General features: G+C 57.5%; 5 protein-coding genes across 5 annotated transcripts; 3 read left to right on the top strand and 2 right to left on the bottom strand.

Moving 5' to 3' along the window:
• The first annotated feature begins 1825 nt into the window (after window positions 1–1825).
• Window positions 1826–3737, top strand: J3D65DRAFT_197248 (uncharacterized protein). Its single transcript, XM_066794394.1, has one exon. The coding sequence runs from the start codon at window positions 1941–1943 to the stop codon at window positions 3573–3575; it is 1635 nt and encodes a 544-aa protein (XP_066658341.1). The 5' UTR covers window positions 1826–1940; the 3' UTR covers window positions 3576–3737.
• J3D65DRAFT_612421 (uncharacterized protein) lies at window positions 3633–4854 on the bottom strand. Its single transcript, XM_066799016.1, has 3 exons — window positions 4353–4854; window positions 4026–4300; window positions 3633–3973 (listed from the first exon to the last, which is right to left on the bottom strand). The coding sequence occupies exons 1-3, from the start codon at window positions 4482–4484 to the stop codon at window positions 3901–3903; spliced, it is 480 nt and encodes a 159-aa protein (XP_066658340.1). The 5' UTR covers window positions 4485–4854; the 3' UTR covers window positions 3633–3900.
• A 206-nt stretch (window positions 4855–5060) lies between these two features.
• Window positions 5061–6764, top strand: J3D65DRAFT_547400 (uncharacterized protein; the record flags this gene model as incomplete). The annotated part of the gene is made up of 5 exons (XM_066796860.1): window positions 5061–5129; window positions 5185–5320; window positions 5373–5556; window positions 5606–6324; window positions 6373–6764. The coding sequence occupies 5 exons, from the start codon at window positions 5061–5063 to the stop codon at window positions 6762–6764; spliced, it is 1500 nt and encodes a 499-aa protein (XP_066658339.1).
• A 1638-nt stretch (window positions 6765–8402) lies between these two features.
• Window positions 8403–9925, bottom strand: J3D65DRAFT_644033 (SWI-SNF complex subunit; the record flags this gene model as incomplete). The annotated part of the gene is made up of 2 exons (XM_066802128.1): window positions 8403–8927; window positions 8981–9925. 2 exons carry the CDS (start codon window positions 9923–9925, stop codon window positions 8403–8405), a joined length of 1470 nt encoding a protein of 489 aa, XP_066658338.1.
• A 672-nt stretch (window positions 9926–10597) lies between these two features.
• On the top strand, window positions 10598–11934 carry J3D65DRAFT_547787 (cytosine deaminase protein-like protein; the record flags this gene model as incomplete). The annotated part of the gene is made up of 2 exons (XM_066796870.1): window positions 10598–11677; window positions 11734–11934. The coding sequence occupies 2 exons, from the start codon at window positions 10598–10600 to the stop codon at window positions 11932–11934; spliced, it is 1281 nt and encodes a 426-aa protein (XP_066658337.1).
• Between the last annotated feature and the right edge of the window lie 353 nt (window positions 11935–12287).

Here is a 12287-nt window from a genome sequence, read left to right as displayed (position 1 = left end):
TGTCCCGCCTCTGATTACTTTTGCGTCTCTTGGCTCGGACAACATCTCGTTGTTCACCAAATGCTCGTCCGGTGATGTCCGGGCTCGCTGCGATGGAGTTGAAGATGCCAGAAGTCAGTTGGAAGGGAATTTGGAACCGACGGACTCAGGGTCGTTCTTTGCAGGGTGTTGAGACTAGGCCGAATCGGGCTTACGCTGGGTTTGACACCTGCCTTCTACCGTGGATTGGTTCTGTCCCTCTCTCCGTCTCCCAGTTCCTAGCACTCATCTTTTCCTCTTCGAACTCTTTGAGCCTCAAGGAGGTGGCCATGCCCTGATCCATCTTGATGCCATGCTGATCTATCTCGACAACAACAGGGCGTCACCGGCACGAGGCGAATGCCGTCTTGAGATTTCTCGCCGCGACTCGTATTTGGCCTTTGCAACTGGTTTGTCCTTCAAGGTCAGCCAGAATCACAAGAGAAACCAGCACTGATAAGCAATACCTGAGATCTAAATCCAGTCCTGCATTTCTCTGGAGAGTCCACTGATGGACCTGCTACACATCATTGATTGTGTTGCATCAAAATGATGATTTGGCTGCTGTAGGCGACATTCTCCGCCTGCGTACTGCAGCTCCAACAATCACGTCCATCTGTCGGTTTCAAGCTAACCTATCAAGCCTTGCAAGCGGAGTTATTGGTACAACGACTCATCCCACGTCGGCGTGCGGTACGGCTACTACATGTTGTATGCCAAACTAGCTGCCCTCCTGTTCCACAGAACAATCTTCCAAGTAAGCTTTCGTTCATCCATGCATCATTCAAGTGAGCGGAATACTGGACGCAAGGCAACAGCTGTACCCCGCGCAAGGCTCCGCTGCCTCGGCGAATAGACTCCAGTCAAATCAGTCTGCATAGTCCTGCTACTGCAAGGCCTCGTAGCCCCTGTCACGCCTCTTTGGACGGTCGTGGATCCACTCAACGCATGCCAGAAGCAGATCCTGCCCTGACACTCTCAAAGCACTCGAAGAATAGCCACTCATCTGGTACGAGGCCGGCCCAGAAGCTTCAATCTTTCAAAGCTAGTGATGACAATGCGCTACTTTTCACAGAGTGTATTGCACAGTCTCGACTCTAGCCTACCTCGAACTTAAAACATCAATCAAGGCTTGGTTATTCCCATCCAAGGCCCCATCAACCACAACCGCGGGTCAAATCCTACGCTTCTCGCTTTGACAACCAATATTGCAACGCGCGAATATTGAATTTGTATGTTGGCAATTAATGTCTCAACGGAAGACACACCGGGACGGCTCAACAAGACAAACATAGCGGCGGCTTCGACTGGAAACAGACACAATCGCCATATCATACGCCAGACGGCATCAGCCGTAGACTCGCATCGCTCGCCTCAAAGACTTCTACCAAGCATCGCTTGGTTTCTGTTAGGCTGCCATGAGGCGCATCCGCAGGATGGTAATCCATGTGTTCATCTTGACCACTCATGCTGGAAATCCGCGCTGGCCACCACCGGCCAACGATTATTTACAGTGCAGCTTGCAGCCACGCCGGAAAGCTGTATGATTACACACGCATCTTATGTAGCCTGCAAGTTCGTATTCATCAGCCAGTACGTCTGCCAAGAGCAACAAACTCTGACGTTCTGTTTCGTTGCCTCGGAACTAGGTATATTGCCAACCTCACAGGAGCTAGCATCCTGCCGCCAATGACAAAAGATGGATTGCTTCGGATTGGCGTACTTGCACGACTAACGCTGCATACGATCGTTCCACGGTCCGCCTTGAGTCCTCTCAGTACTACACCAGTCTGCCTGCTCCCGTCCTTCTCACCCACCAAGCAAACACGTCCGTGGCTCTTCCCAGGGGATATAAAATCGACCGACCTACATTCTTGGGCGAGTTCTTCAAGCCTTCTGCACTCCACTTACCAGAGTGATCCATGGACGAATTGGACGACCTCGTTTTGATCGAGGACGACGATTACATGCCCTCAAGGCCTTGTTTATCTCGAACTGCTTCGCCGACCATGTGCAGCGTCGGCCACTCTTCTTCCTCGGTGTCGGAGAAGGGGACGTTCGATAAAGACTTGGACAACGGACATGTCAGCTATGTTGACGCTCCAGACATGGAGCCACCGTCTATACCGCTCCCCCCAGCTGTTGGGGGTTTCTCGCCGCCTCCTCCACCCCCGTCCTCAGAATCGCTTGCCCCTACTCCGCAAAATGACGAGCCCAACACCTCGTCGATTGGACTGCCGGGAGATGAGCCGCCACCGTTCTCTGAACTGGTCAAAGAGGCAGATGAGGGCGATTGTATGCCCACAAACGACTCTGTAGCTGGACTGCAAGCGGGTCCTCAATCTAGGTTGAACCTGCCCCCGAAAGATTGTAACTATCCCATCACCTTGCACAATGGCAAGTCGTATAACCACGTTCGACGTCGGCGTTGCGGAATCAGAGATGATCCACCACCACCGCCGCCACCTCCACCGGCATTCTGGTCCACACGCGAGGACAACGCCAGGGAGTCGGCCACATCTGAAGCGCTATCCCCGGGTCCTTCAGTTCACAATAGTCTCCACGCACTGCCACCTGTTATCGATGGCCTTAGTGGGGAGTTACCGGCCTACGTCTGCCATCGAAAGAGGGGTCCTCGACTTCCTGGTCCTCCACCGCCACCTCCACCCTTCCATTGTGGTCCGGGGCCTCATCATTTGCCTATCCCTCCGCCGCCTCCACCGCCAATCGTTGCACCAGCGGCTTACTCGGCAATGGACCTCATCCGCACGCGCTACTGGAACCAAACTCCCATCGAGCGAACACTGCAGCTGCACCAAACCAATTCGATCCTGGACCCACCACGCACGGGCGTCCTTCTGCACCACCGGGCCAGCCCCTTCGACCTGCACCACTGGCTCTGGCTGCTCAAGTACGGCGAGCCGGAGCAGTGGTACACGCGGCCGGCCGAAGCCGAGCTGGCGCGCCTGCGCCGCTTCGAGGCCAAAGGGCTGGGCAGCGACGTCGCGGACCTGGTGGCACAGGGCGACGGCGAGGAGCGGCAGCCGGCGACGTGCGCGCGCACTGTCAAGCTGTGGGTGGGCGAGGTCATGGGCGTCACGTCGCCGAGCCCGCAGCACCCAGGAAACAGCTACTCTCCGTTCCCGGACGCTACGCAGCGCCGCCTCGAAAACGAATTCCTCGTCTTTTACTCCATCGTCGAAGCGCCGGAGCGCCAGGACGACGACGAGCTGGCTGACGGTGCCGCTGACGGCGAAGCCGACGAGGACGAAGTTCGCTCCCGTGCCAGGAGCTCCTGTGGTGAGGCGTTGGCCGGCGGCAGGAAGGTGTACAAGGTGGAGCGGACGGGCAATGTCGACGCCTGTCTGGCGCGCGCGTGGCACAATGCCACCGTCAATGGCTGGAGCACAGTCTTCAGCTGCGTCGTCGGCGGCCATGTCGACCTGGTGCAGGCGGACCAGGGCATGGGCGTGAATGGGTTTGAGCGCGTCAACCAATTGTCTCAGTTGGTGGGTGATTTGCAGGGCTCTTCGGGCAGGACCAAGATCTTTTATTGAGTGGATGGATGCGGGAGGCAGGTTTCATTTTTGGAGTCTCTCTTTTGTACTTGGAATGGCTCGGTTGCGGTTGAGTGTGTGAGAGCTCCTGGGAGTTTCGGTAGAGCATCCTATGAATGAAGGTCTTTCAGTCTGGTCGACGCAACGATTTGCGAACAAGTTTGCCGTGCACATAGAGTATTGGTTCAGGAGACGGAAACAACTGTCTGCCATAACTCTGAGCGTTCGAACAACGAAGAGTGCGTGCTCGAAAGAAGAAAATCTGAGCACAAAGCAGATGAACAAGCCGAGCAACCCCATGGCAGCCGCCGTCCGCAGGTGCCCCTCACAAGTACCTAGACCTGAGCAACATAAAACCCTGAATCAAATTCAGATAAACAGCAACGTGGGTGACAAGACTACACAAAAAAACGTCAGCGAATTCACACGCATCGACAGACACGCCCATACTACGAAAGAGTCCTCAGGCTGAGAATATATTGCATGTATGCCCACTTATACAGCACTCGGCCGGCAAACCACACAAGATGGCACAAGTTTTGCACTCGCGGATCGACGCCTGCGTACCAGGCTACCAGGCTGGTGAAGACGAAGAGCGGCATGCTTTCTTGGAGGTTTTTGGCGGCGAGGCGTGCGCGTTCGACGACTTGTTCATAGCTGTCATTTTTCCTCGTTGAGATGCCAAAGAACTGGGTCGGAGTCACGAAAGTGTCGATGTAATAGGTCTGTGGAAGTGTTAGATGGGCTGCAATATACGAGGGAGTGGAGTGGCTGTACCAGGATGAAGGTCAACACCGGGGTAAGTGGTAGGCCCCATGGACCGAGAGAAGAGAATATGCCAGCTTGTTGGGAGCATGCCATGATTGAGTGTATTGCATTCACTTCGCCGGTGAGAGTAGCTGTCGCCATTATACGTATCCCGCGGTGACTCTGGCTACTTCATATACACCCATGTCATTCTGGCCCCGCGATGAGGTGAGCATTCCCTCTTGAGCATCTCGGACTGCCACATGCTGCGAGCGCCTGCCAATCGACGAGGAACCAAAGCGATTCAGGGAACTGAAAGTATCAGACGACAGAATAGAAAGAAAGCTTGATGTAGATTGACGCAAGCGCCGCGTTTTTGCCCTATGAAGTGCTCTGGCCAATGCTGGCAAAGCGGCTAGAGCTGGACCCTCGAATCGCGTGGCGTGGAGGTAACTGGCCGATGGCTATATTTCCATGCAAAGGATTGGAGCAGTGAAGCAAGGAGTTCAGATGAAGAGGAAACGTAAGAGAGAGTCCCTTGATGGAGCTGCATGTCACGTGCGATTGTGTTGCTGCCACTTTGCGGCTTCAGAGAGTGACAAGGGTGCGTTGGCCGCCGCCCCATCGTCCACTGCTCTCCGCCGCGCATCGCAAATCCACCCACCATCAACCGCCTGCCAGTGCAACCTCTCCCCACCCGACCCTCTCCACCGTCTCTGCGACCATCGCCTGCCCATCATGGCCCAGGCTACCAAGGCCGAGTCGCAGAAAATCTTCGACAAGCTCAAGACGAAGCCCGCAAATAAGGTCCGCCCCTGTCCTCTGCACCACGTCTGGCCTCGCCATCTAACGCCTGCTGCAGGTATGCTTCGACTGCGGTGCTAAGAATCCCACTTGGTCCTCGGTGCCATTTGGAATCTACCTGTGCCTCGACTGCTCGGCCAACCACCGCAACCTCGGAGTCCACATCTCCTTTGTGCGCTCCACCAACTTGGACAGTACGACACACGAGATCAAGTGGATAGGGGATTGAACTGACATGTGCCACAGTCTGGCAATGGGATCAGCTCCGCCTCATGAAGGTTGGCGGCAATGAGTCTGCAACCAAGTACTTCCAGACGCACGGCGGCACCGCAGCTCTCAACAGCAAGGACCCCAAAATAAAATACACGTCCAACGCCGCAACCAAGTACAAGGAGGAATTGGGCAGGAGAGTGGCGCAGGACAAGAAGCAGTATGCTTCCCATGAGACCCTTCTCGGGGTACATTTCTGACGTTGCTAGATACCCCAACGAGGTTGCCATCACCGACATCCCCGACCCGGAGACCTCTGGCTCCAACACCCCCGTCAACGACGATGACGACTTTTTCTCGTCCTGGGACAAGCCTACCATCAAGCGCCCCAGCAACCCGCCCTCGCGCACTGGCACCCCGGCCTCTGGCTCGCGCAGCGGCTCGCCTTTCCTCAATGCCCCCGCCAATGGCAACGGCTCGCGCCCCAAGTCGCCCCTCTCCGCATCGGACGACAAGGCCGCGGCGCCTCGTGCTGTCCCGGCCGCCGCCGTTCGCAAAACGGGCACGGCCACTGGAGCGCCCCGCAAAACCAACATTCTAGGAGCCAAGAAGAAGGGTCTGGGCGCTAAAAAGATTACGCCAGGTGGAGATGCTCTAGACTTTGAAGCTGCCGAGCGCAAGGCCAAGGAGGAAGAGGAGCGTATCAAAAAATTGGGCTATGACGAGGAGGCGGAGCGCGCAGCCGCGGAGGCTGCCGCGGCAGCATCCAAGGCGAAGAAGACCGATGAGATTGCGAGCCCGACGCCGATAAGCCCGGCTCGCTCTGGACTCGGTTCCGCAGGCAAGGACAGGAGCAGCAACGACGTGGAACGCTTGGGACTGGGCGTTCAGCGATTGGGCTTTGGGCAGGTGGGCGCGAAAAAGGCGGCCGCTTCAGCGCCGAAGAAGATGGGCGGCTTTGGTTCAACGAGCAGAGCCGCAGAAGACGGTACGTCTGCCCTCATATCCCAAAGACGACCCACTAAATGTTCAACAGACTCGGAGCGCTTCGCCCGCGAAAAGTTTGGCACGCAAAAAGGCATCTCGTCAGACGAGTTCTTCGGCCGCGGGCAGTTCGACCCGTCGTCGCAAAACGAGGCCAAGACGCGGCTGCAGGGCTTCGAGGGCGCGACGTCCATCTCGAGCAACGCCTACTTCGGCCGGCCCGAGGACGACGAGCCGCCCGAGGACTACGGCGACCTGGAGACGGCGGCCAAGGACTTTGTCCGGCGCTTCGGCATCACGGCCGGCGACGACCTGGACAACTTGAGCAACCTGCTCGGCGAGGGCGCCACGAGACTGCAAGGTGAGTTTTTGCCTCGTCCCCACCCCCTGTCCCTGGACTTTTGGAATTTGAGGTCTTCCTTTTTTTGCGTGTCCGCGAGCTGAGTGTTAGCCTTTTACATGGCCAACTGACGTCTGACGTTGGGTCTGCAGGTGCCATTCGAAACTACCTGAACAGCTAGACGTAGGTACGGTCCGGTCCGGGTACGTTTTGTTTGGGATGGATGCACCGGGTGGTTACGTCCATCTGTCCGTCTGTCTGCATGGCTTGCTTGCCACCAACTAGATCGGACGTGACTTGCACATGGCAGGCATGGCAAGCAGTCAGTCGACCAAACCAGACGATTGATGCTTGGATGGATTGATGCATGGATGGACAGATGGACGGACCCCCAAACCTTTTCTTTTTTCCTTTTGCCCTCTGTTACGCTCGTCTCTGTCTGCTGTCTGCTACCTTTTTCTCTTCACTTCTTCGTCTTTCTACAGACCGTCATCTTGTCGTCGTTGTCATCGTCGTCGTCGCGTGCGCGTGTGCGCTGAGAAAGCCTCCCTTTCCCTTTTTCGACCTCCCCTTCCCTTTTTCGACCTCCCCTTTTCACAGTTTTGAATACAGTACAATCAACACAAATCAAAAATCAATCAAGTCACAATGTAGATTATACCTATATCAAACCAAGCCTACTTCCATGATGGAGGAGTGAGTGCGTGCATGTGTGGTGATGAGGTGAATGAATTGCACGACTTTTTGCCGTGTCCGACCCTAACTAAACCAAACCAGACCAGACCAAACTACCACCCACCAGTACACCAGAGAAGAATGATGATGACAACGACCCCCTTCCGAGTGATAAAACGCCGTCCGTCCATTACCTATGCCATGCCCCCCACCCCCCCCCCCCCCCCCCGTCACGCCTTCCTCTTATTGAATCTCCTCCCCCCCTACAACCCTTCCCCGTTTCTCGATTAAACCTACAACCCCTCCGAGCCCTTCTACAATCCAAAACTACCTCTGCGTGTGCTTCCCCGCCGCCGTCGCCATGCGCCGACGGGATTTCCCCGTGGCGTTCGTGGCGTTCGTGTCGTTCGTGTCGTTCTTGTTTTCGGCTTTGGGGCAGTGGGAGCGGGAGCGGAAGTCGGAGCGGGGGCTGGTTCTTGTTGATGTTCTGAGGAGGGGGAGGGAGAGGGGGAGAAGGGGGAGTCGTCGTCTCCGCCGCCTTCGCCGCCGCCGCCGCCGTTGTCGTCGTCGTCTTCTGAGGAGGAGGAGAATGTTGATGATGAGTCGGACGAGGAGGGCGGGGGAGAGGAGAGAGGGGAGGAAGAAGAAGAGGAAGAGGACGAGACGATGACGGGCCGCGGGCGCCGCCGCTGCGCTGGACGCTTGACGCGTTTGCCTTTGCTCTTGCTCTTATGCTGATGTTGCTGTCGTGCCGGCGCGCTGTCTTTTGCCTGCTGCACCGCCTTCTCCGGACTCTCTTCGTACGACTCTCTGCCTTCTTTCTGCTCCATATACGGTCCCCACTCGTCATCTACTACCTCGCCCTCCGCGTCCTCGTCCTCGTCCTCGTCCTCAATACCATAATGCGCGTTATTCTTTCTGTCGTTCACATTCGTCCCGGTCCGTTCGTGGTTCGGCAATGGCACTTTCAACCGGCTGCGGGGCAGCTGAGGCGGGCGCTGCTGCTCCGTTCGCACAGCGGGCGCCTTTCCCTTCCGCAACGCCTCTTCATAAACCCGTCGGCACGACTAATGCTTATTCTTCGCGAGCCAAATGCCGACGCCCTCATTCGCCTTGTCGCTGCCCCAGACGCCCTCCTTGCCGCCGCGACGCCACTCGTCGGCCGCAATGTCCTCGCCGCCGCCGCGCGTCGCCTCGCCGAGAATGACCTCGAGGTCGCGCTGCTGCGACGACTTCCAGCGCTTGACAAAGGCGACGGGGTCGGCGGCGAAGCTGGTGAAGAAGGCGTGCTTGGCTTTGCTGTGGTGCAGCGCTTGCACCAGGTGCGCCAGCTGGTCGTCGAGCTGCGAGAGCTGGTTGAGCGTCGACATGGGCGATGTCAGGTCCGACATGGCGGTGCGCAGCGGGTCCTCGAGCGGCACGAGCACGTCGTAGACGGTGGGTGCTGAGGGCTTGCCTGGGGCCGGCGGGTTGATGTATGCTTTGTCGACGCGGATCGTGTAGGGGAGCTGGTAGGGCGGCAGCGGCGAGAGGTGCGGCAGGATGTCGCGTGGGATGTCGGGGAACATGACGAAGTCGCGGTTGTTGAAGATCTGGGGCATGTTAGTTTGTTGGGATGGCCGTGGTTTTTGGAAAAGATACGTACCGCCTTGAGCTCGGCGTCGCAGCGAATCTTGCGGCTGTCCTCCTCGGATTGCAGATTGTTCGCCTTGACGTACGTCCAGATGCCCATGAGCACGCCGCCGCGGTCTTCCTCTTCGGTACCAAGCAGCTCGGCCAAGGGCCGGCTCAGCAGGAAGCGCTCCGGCACCTCGTCGCGGTACAAGTTGATGGTCACGTTGATGTTCTCGTCAGCCTTGCGCTCAAAGACGAGGAGATCGAAATCGCTGTTGGCGCCCGCGGCGGCATTGTTTTCCGGTTTCTTCCACTCGATGTGCGAAAAGCCGTCGGGCTGTAGCGCGGGCGACCGGTCGTAGTCGATGGTGATTTGCTTGAAAAAGTGCGAAAACTTGGTGCGCTGGGCGGCATGCTTCTTCTGGGGGCCCTTTTTATTTGCCTCGTTGTTGTCCTCTTCCATGGCATCCGGATCCTTTTGCTCGCCGGCGCTGGCATCCTTCTTGGCCTCGGCGTCGTGCTCGTCGTCCAGCAGGCGCGCCGAGATGGTGACGCGATATGTGGCCTGGTTCTCGGTGTTGAAGTCGAAGGCGTCGGCGTCCATGGTGCCCTGCTGCCACGGCTGGTTCTCGGCCGTGTTGCTGATCCATATGCGCAACGTCTTGTAGCACGTCAGGTTGCGGGACATGAAGTCGTTGATGTCGAGGCGCTTGCGCATCATGGCGGCATCAATCTTGCGCTCGACGTCGCGCAGGGCCTTGTACTGGGCGACGCCGTCGCCAATGGCCAAGTCTTCGACGCCATCGGGCAGGTTCTTGTCGGTGGGCTTGCGCGACTGGCGCTTGAGCAGCTCGCGCTTCTGCAGCTCGGCCTGGTGCTGGGCCTGCAGCTGGTGCGGATTCATGGGCGGCGGGTGTGCTGCGATGGGACCTGGATTGCGGCGCAACATGATGGCCAGGTCAGCGTGTTTGATCATGGCTTGAGGGAGTGTGTTTGCGGACAGAGGACGAGTTGTTGGGCAGGGCGCGAGTGGTTGCTTCGGCTAGCGCGACCTTACCTGGACCAGGACGACGAGGTTGAGCTGCGTGCGGTGACGCTCGCTGAGTCGTCGCCTGCGGCGGGTAGTTCCGGTACTGTGCCTGCATGTTGTAATGACTGAACGCGTCCGCGCAGCACAGCGATGTGGTCGTGATGGAACGGGGCAACGAAGGAAAGTGAGAGGCAGCGGACGGGCGACGCGTTCAGACAAGGGCACTGGGACTGGGACTGGGACTGGGACTGGCAGAGGCTGGCATGCTTTTTAATTCGCTAAGAGAAAGGAGGCGGGGTAGGTAGACAACAACTCCACCGCCGCCGCCAGCAAGCACTAACTGCAATTCTACTCCTCGCTGCGATGCGATGCGCTGCGCCGTGATGCGTCTGTGATTCTGTCGGCTCTCATCGGTACCACTGCGACACTCCTCTCTCCTCCCGTCCTCCACCAGACATCGCCGACACTCCATCATCAACCACCTGCACCATGGCCGGCGCCTACCTCGCCGCAATGGGCGTGGACCTGGACGCCGAAATGGCAAAGATCCAGTTCGGACGAGACGCCGCCGCCGCCCAGTCGGCCGCATCCCCGGCCACAACCCCAGTTGCACGCATCATGGCCGCCCGGCTCCCAGCCAGACCCGTCTCAGACCTCTGGGACCTGTCCATCTCAGACGGCCGCGTAGCCTCCATCGAAGCTCATGATCCACGAGCGCCCCGCCTCTCCCATCTGCCTGGTGTCTTGGATGCGTCGGGCTGCCTGCTTGCTCCGTCCTTGTGCCATGCCCACATTCACCTGGACAAGTGCTTCCTCTTGCAGGATCCCAAGTTTGCCGATCTGGAAATCGAGCGGGGTGACTTTGCAGAGGCGTTGGCATTGACGCAAAAAGCAAAGGCACGGTTTGAGCAAGATGATCTTCTAAGACGAGGCCGCCAATTGATCGAGGAGAGCATTCGATATGGCGTCACGGCTATGCGGGCGTTTGTTGAAGTCGATGCCGACGTCGGCTTCAAGTGCCTCGACGCCGGTCTCAAGCTCAAGCACGAGTTTGAAGCCCGGTGCGAGGTACAGATTTGCGCGTTTGCTCAACTTCCGCTCTTTTCTGGGCCTGACGAGGGCAAGACCATTAGAAACTTGATGTCCGAGGCAGTCGTCAGAGACGGTGTAGACGTGGTAGGGAGCACGCCTTACGTTGAGAGCAAGCACGAGAGTGTGCAACAAAACGTGGAGTGGATTTCATCACTCGCGTTGGAGCACGGCAAGTTTCTAGATCTGCACTTGGACTACCATCTTGACCGAGCCAAGGAACCCTTTGTATGGGAGGCACTCGAGACGTTCAAGAGAAACCGATGGGTGGAGGAAAAAGGCAAGATGATTACGCTTGGCCATTGCACGCGCCTCACCCATTTTGACAACGAAGAATGGTCGAGATTGAGGGAAGCCATCGGTGACGTTCCAGTGTCTTTTGTAGGACTGCCGACGAGCGATCTCTTCATGATGAGAACCAATGAAGATGTTCGAGGCACTCTCAATGTACCAAAGCTGATCCAGGAGCACAAGCTCCAAGCGGCGATTGCTGTCAATAATGTTGGCAATGCATTCACGCCTCAGGGCAGCTGTGATCCTCTGGCCATCGCAAGCTTAGGCATTGGCGTGTACCAGACGGGGACAAGGACTGGCGCCGAGATACTCTACGTAAGTGGTGCACTCTGCCACTCTTTCACCCACCATGTCTTTCTAACGGTTGAAAGGAATGCGTGTCCAACAGGGCCAAGGCAGCAATGGGCTTACCGGCTGCCGGAATCGAAATGGCAGAGGGGGATCCGGCCGACTTTGTGCTTCTTGACAGCGCGGGGCCGGAGTGGAGGTGCAGGAAGCGTCTGGCCGAGGTAGTGTACGACCCTCCAGAAGTACGGAAAACGATCAAGGGCGGCCACATCACGACCCGCTGAGCGGCTCTGGTAGACTAGCCGGCGGTGGTGATGGCCGTTGGTGCCGTCGTGGAACCAAAGACAGCCATGGAAAAGCGTTCCTCGATGCTCGTGACAAGATGGCCGCATGTCGAGTCCGACATACAGCTTCCCCGCAAAAGACGGTTGACAGGCTGCAACTAGTGAAGCGAGCCGGCGCTTGTACGGATGCAACAAGACATGGTGGCTACCATGGTTCAATCTAGGAGAATGGTGAGGAAAAGGGAAATTGCGATGTACTGCCATGGTTAGAGACAAGACGACGTAGGGTTGGTGCTCGCTTATTCTTGTTCAGCAATGCAGGACTCCCGACGAGGCTCTCAGCGTGACGGCGC

This window comes from Phyllosticta citribraziliensis, assembly GCF_038025025.1.
Source record: "Phyllosticta citribraziliensis strain CPC 17464 chromosome Unknown J3D65scaffold_2, whole genome shotgun sequence".
NCBI lineage: Eukaryota > Fungi > Ascomycota > Dothideomycetes > Botryosphaeriales > Phyllostictaceae > Phyllosticta > Phyllosticta citribraziliensis.
Note: the sequence above shows the minus strand (reverse complement) of the source record. Positions and strands in the feature narration are given on the sequence as shown.

Bases quoted from the DNA above. Each gene is read 5' to 3' on its own strand.
- J3D65DRAFT_197248 (XM_066794394.1), top strand. From the start codon at position 1,941: ATGGACGAATTGGACGACCTCGTTTTGATCGAGGACGACGATTACATG.
- J3D65DRAFT_612421 (XM_066799016.1), bottom strand. From the start codon at position 4,484: ATGGCGACAGCTACTCTCACCGGCGAAGTGAATGCAATACACTCAATC. The intron at 4,301-4,352 runs GTACAGCCACTC...ACACTTCCACAG, and splicing joins CGGTGTTGACCTTCATCCTG to ACCTATTACATCGACACTTT. The intron at 3,974-4,025 runs GTATGGGCGTGT...TTTTTTGTGTAG, and splicing joins AGCCTGAGGACTCTTTCGTA to TCTTGTCACCCACGTTGCTG.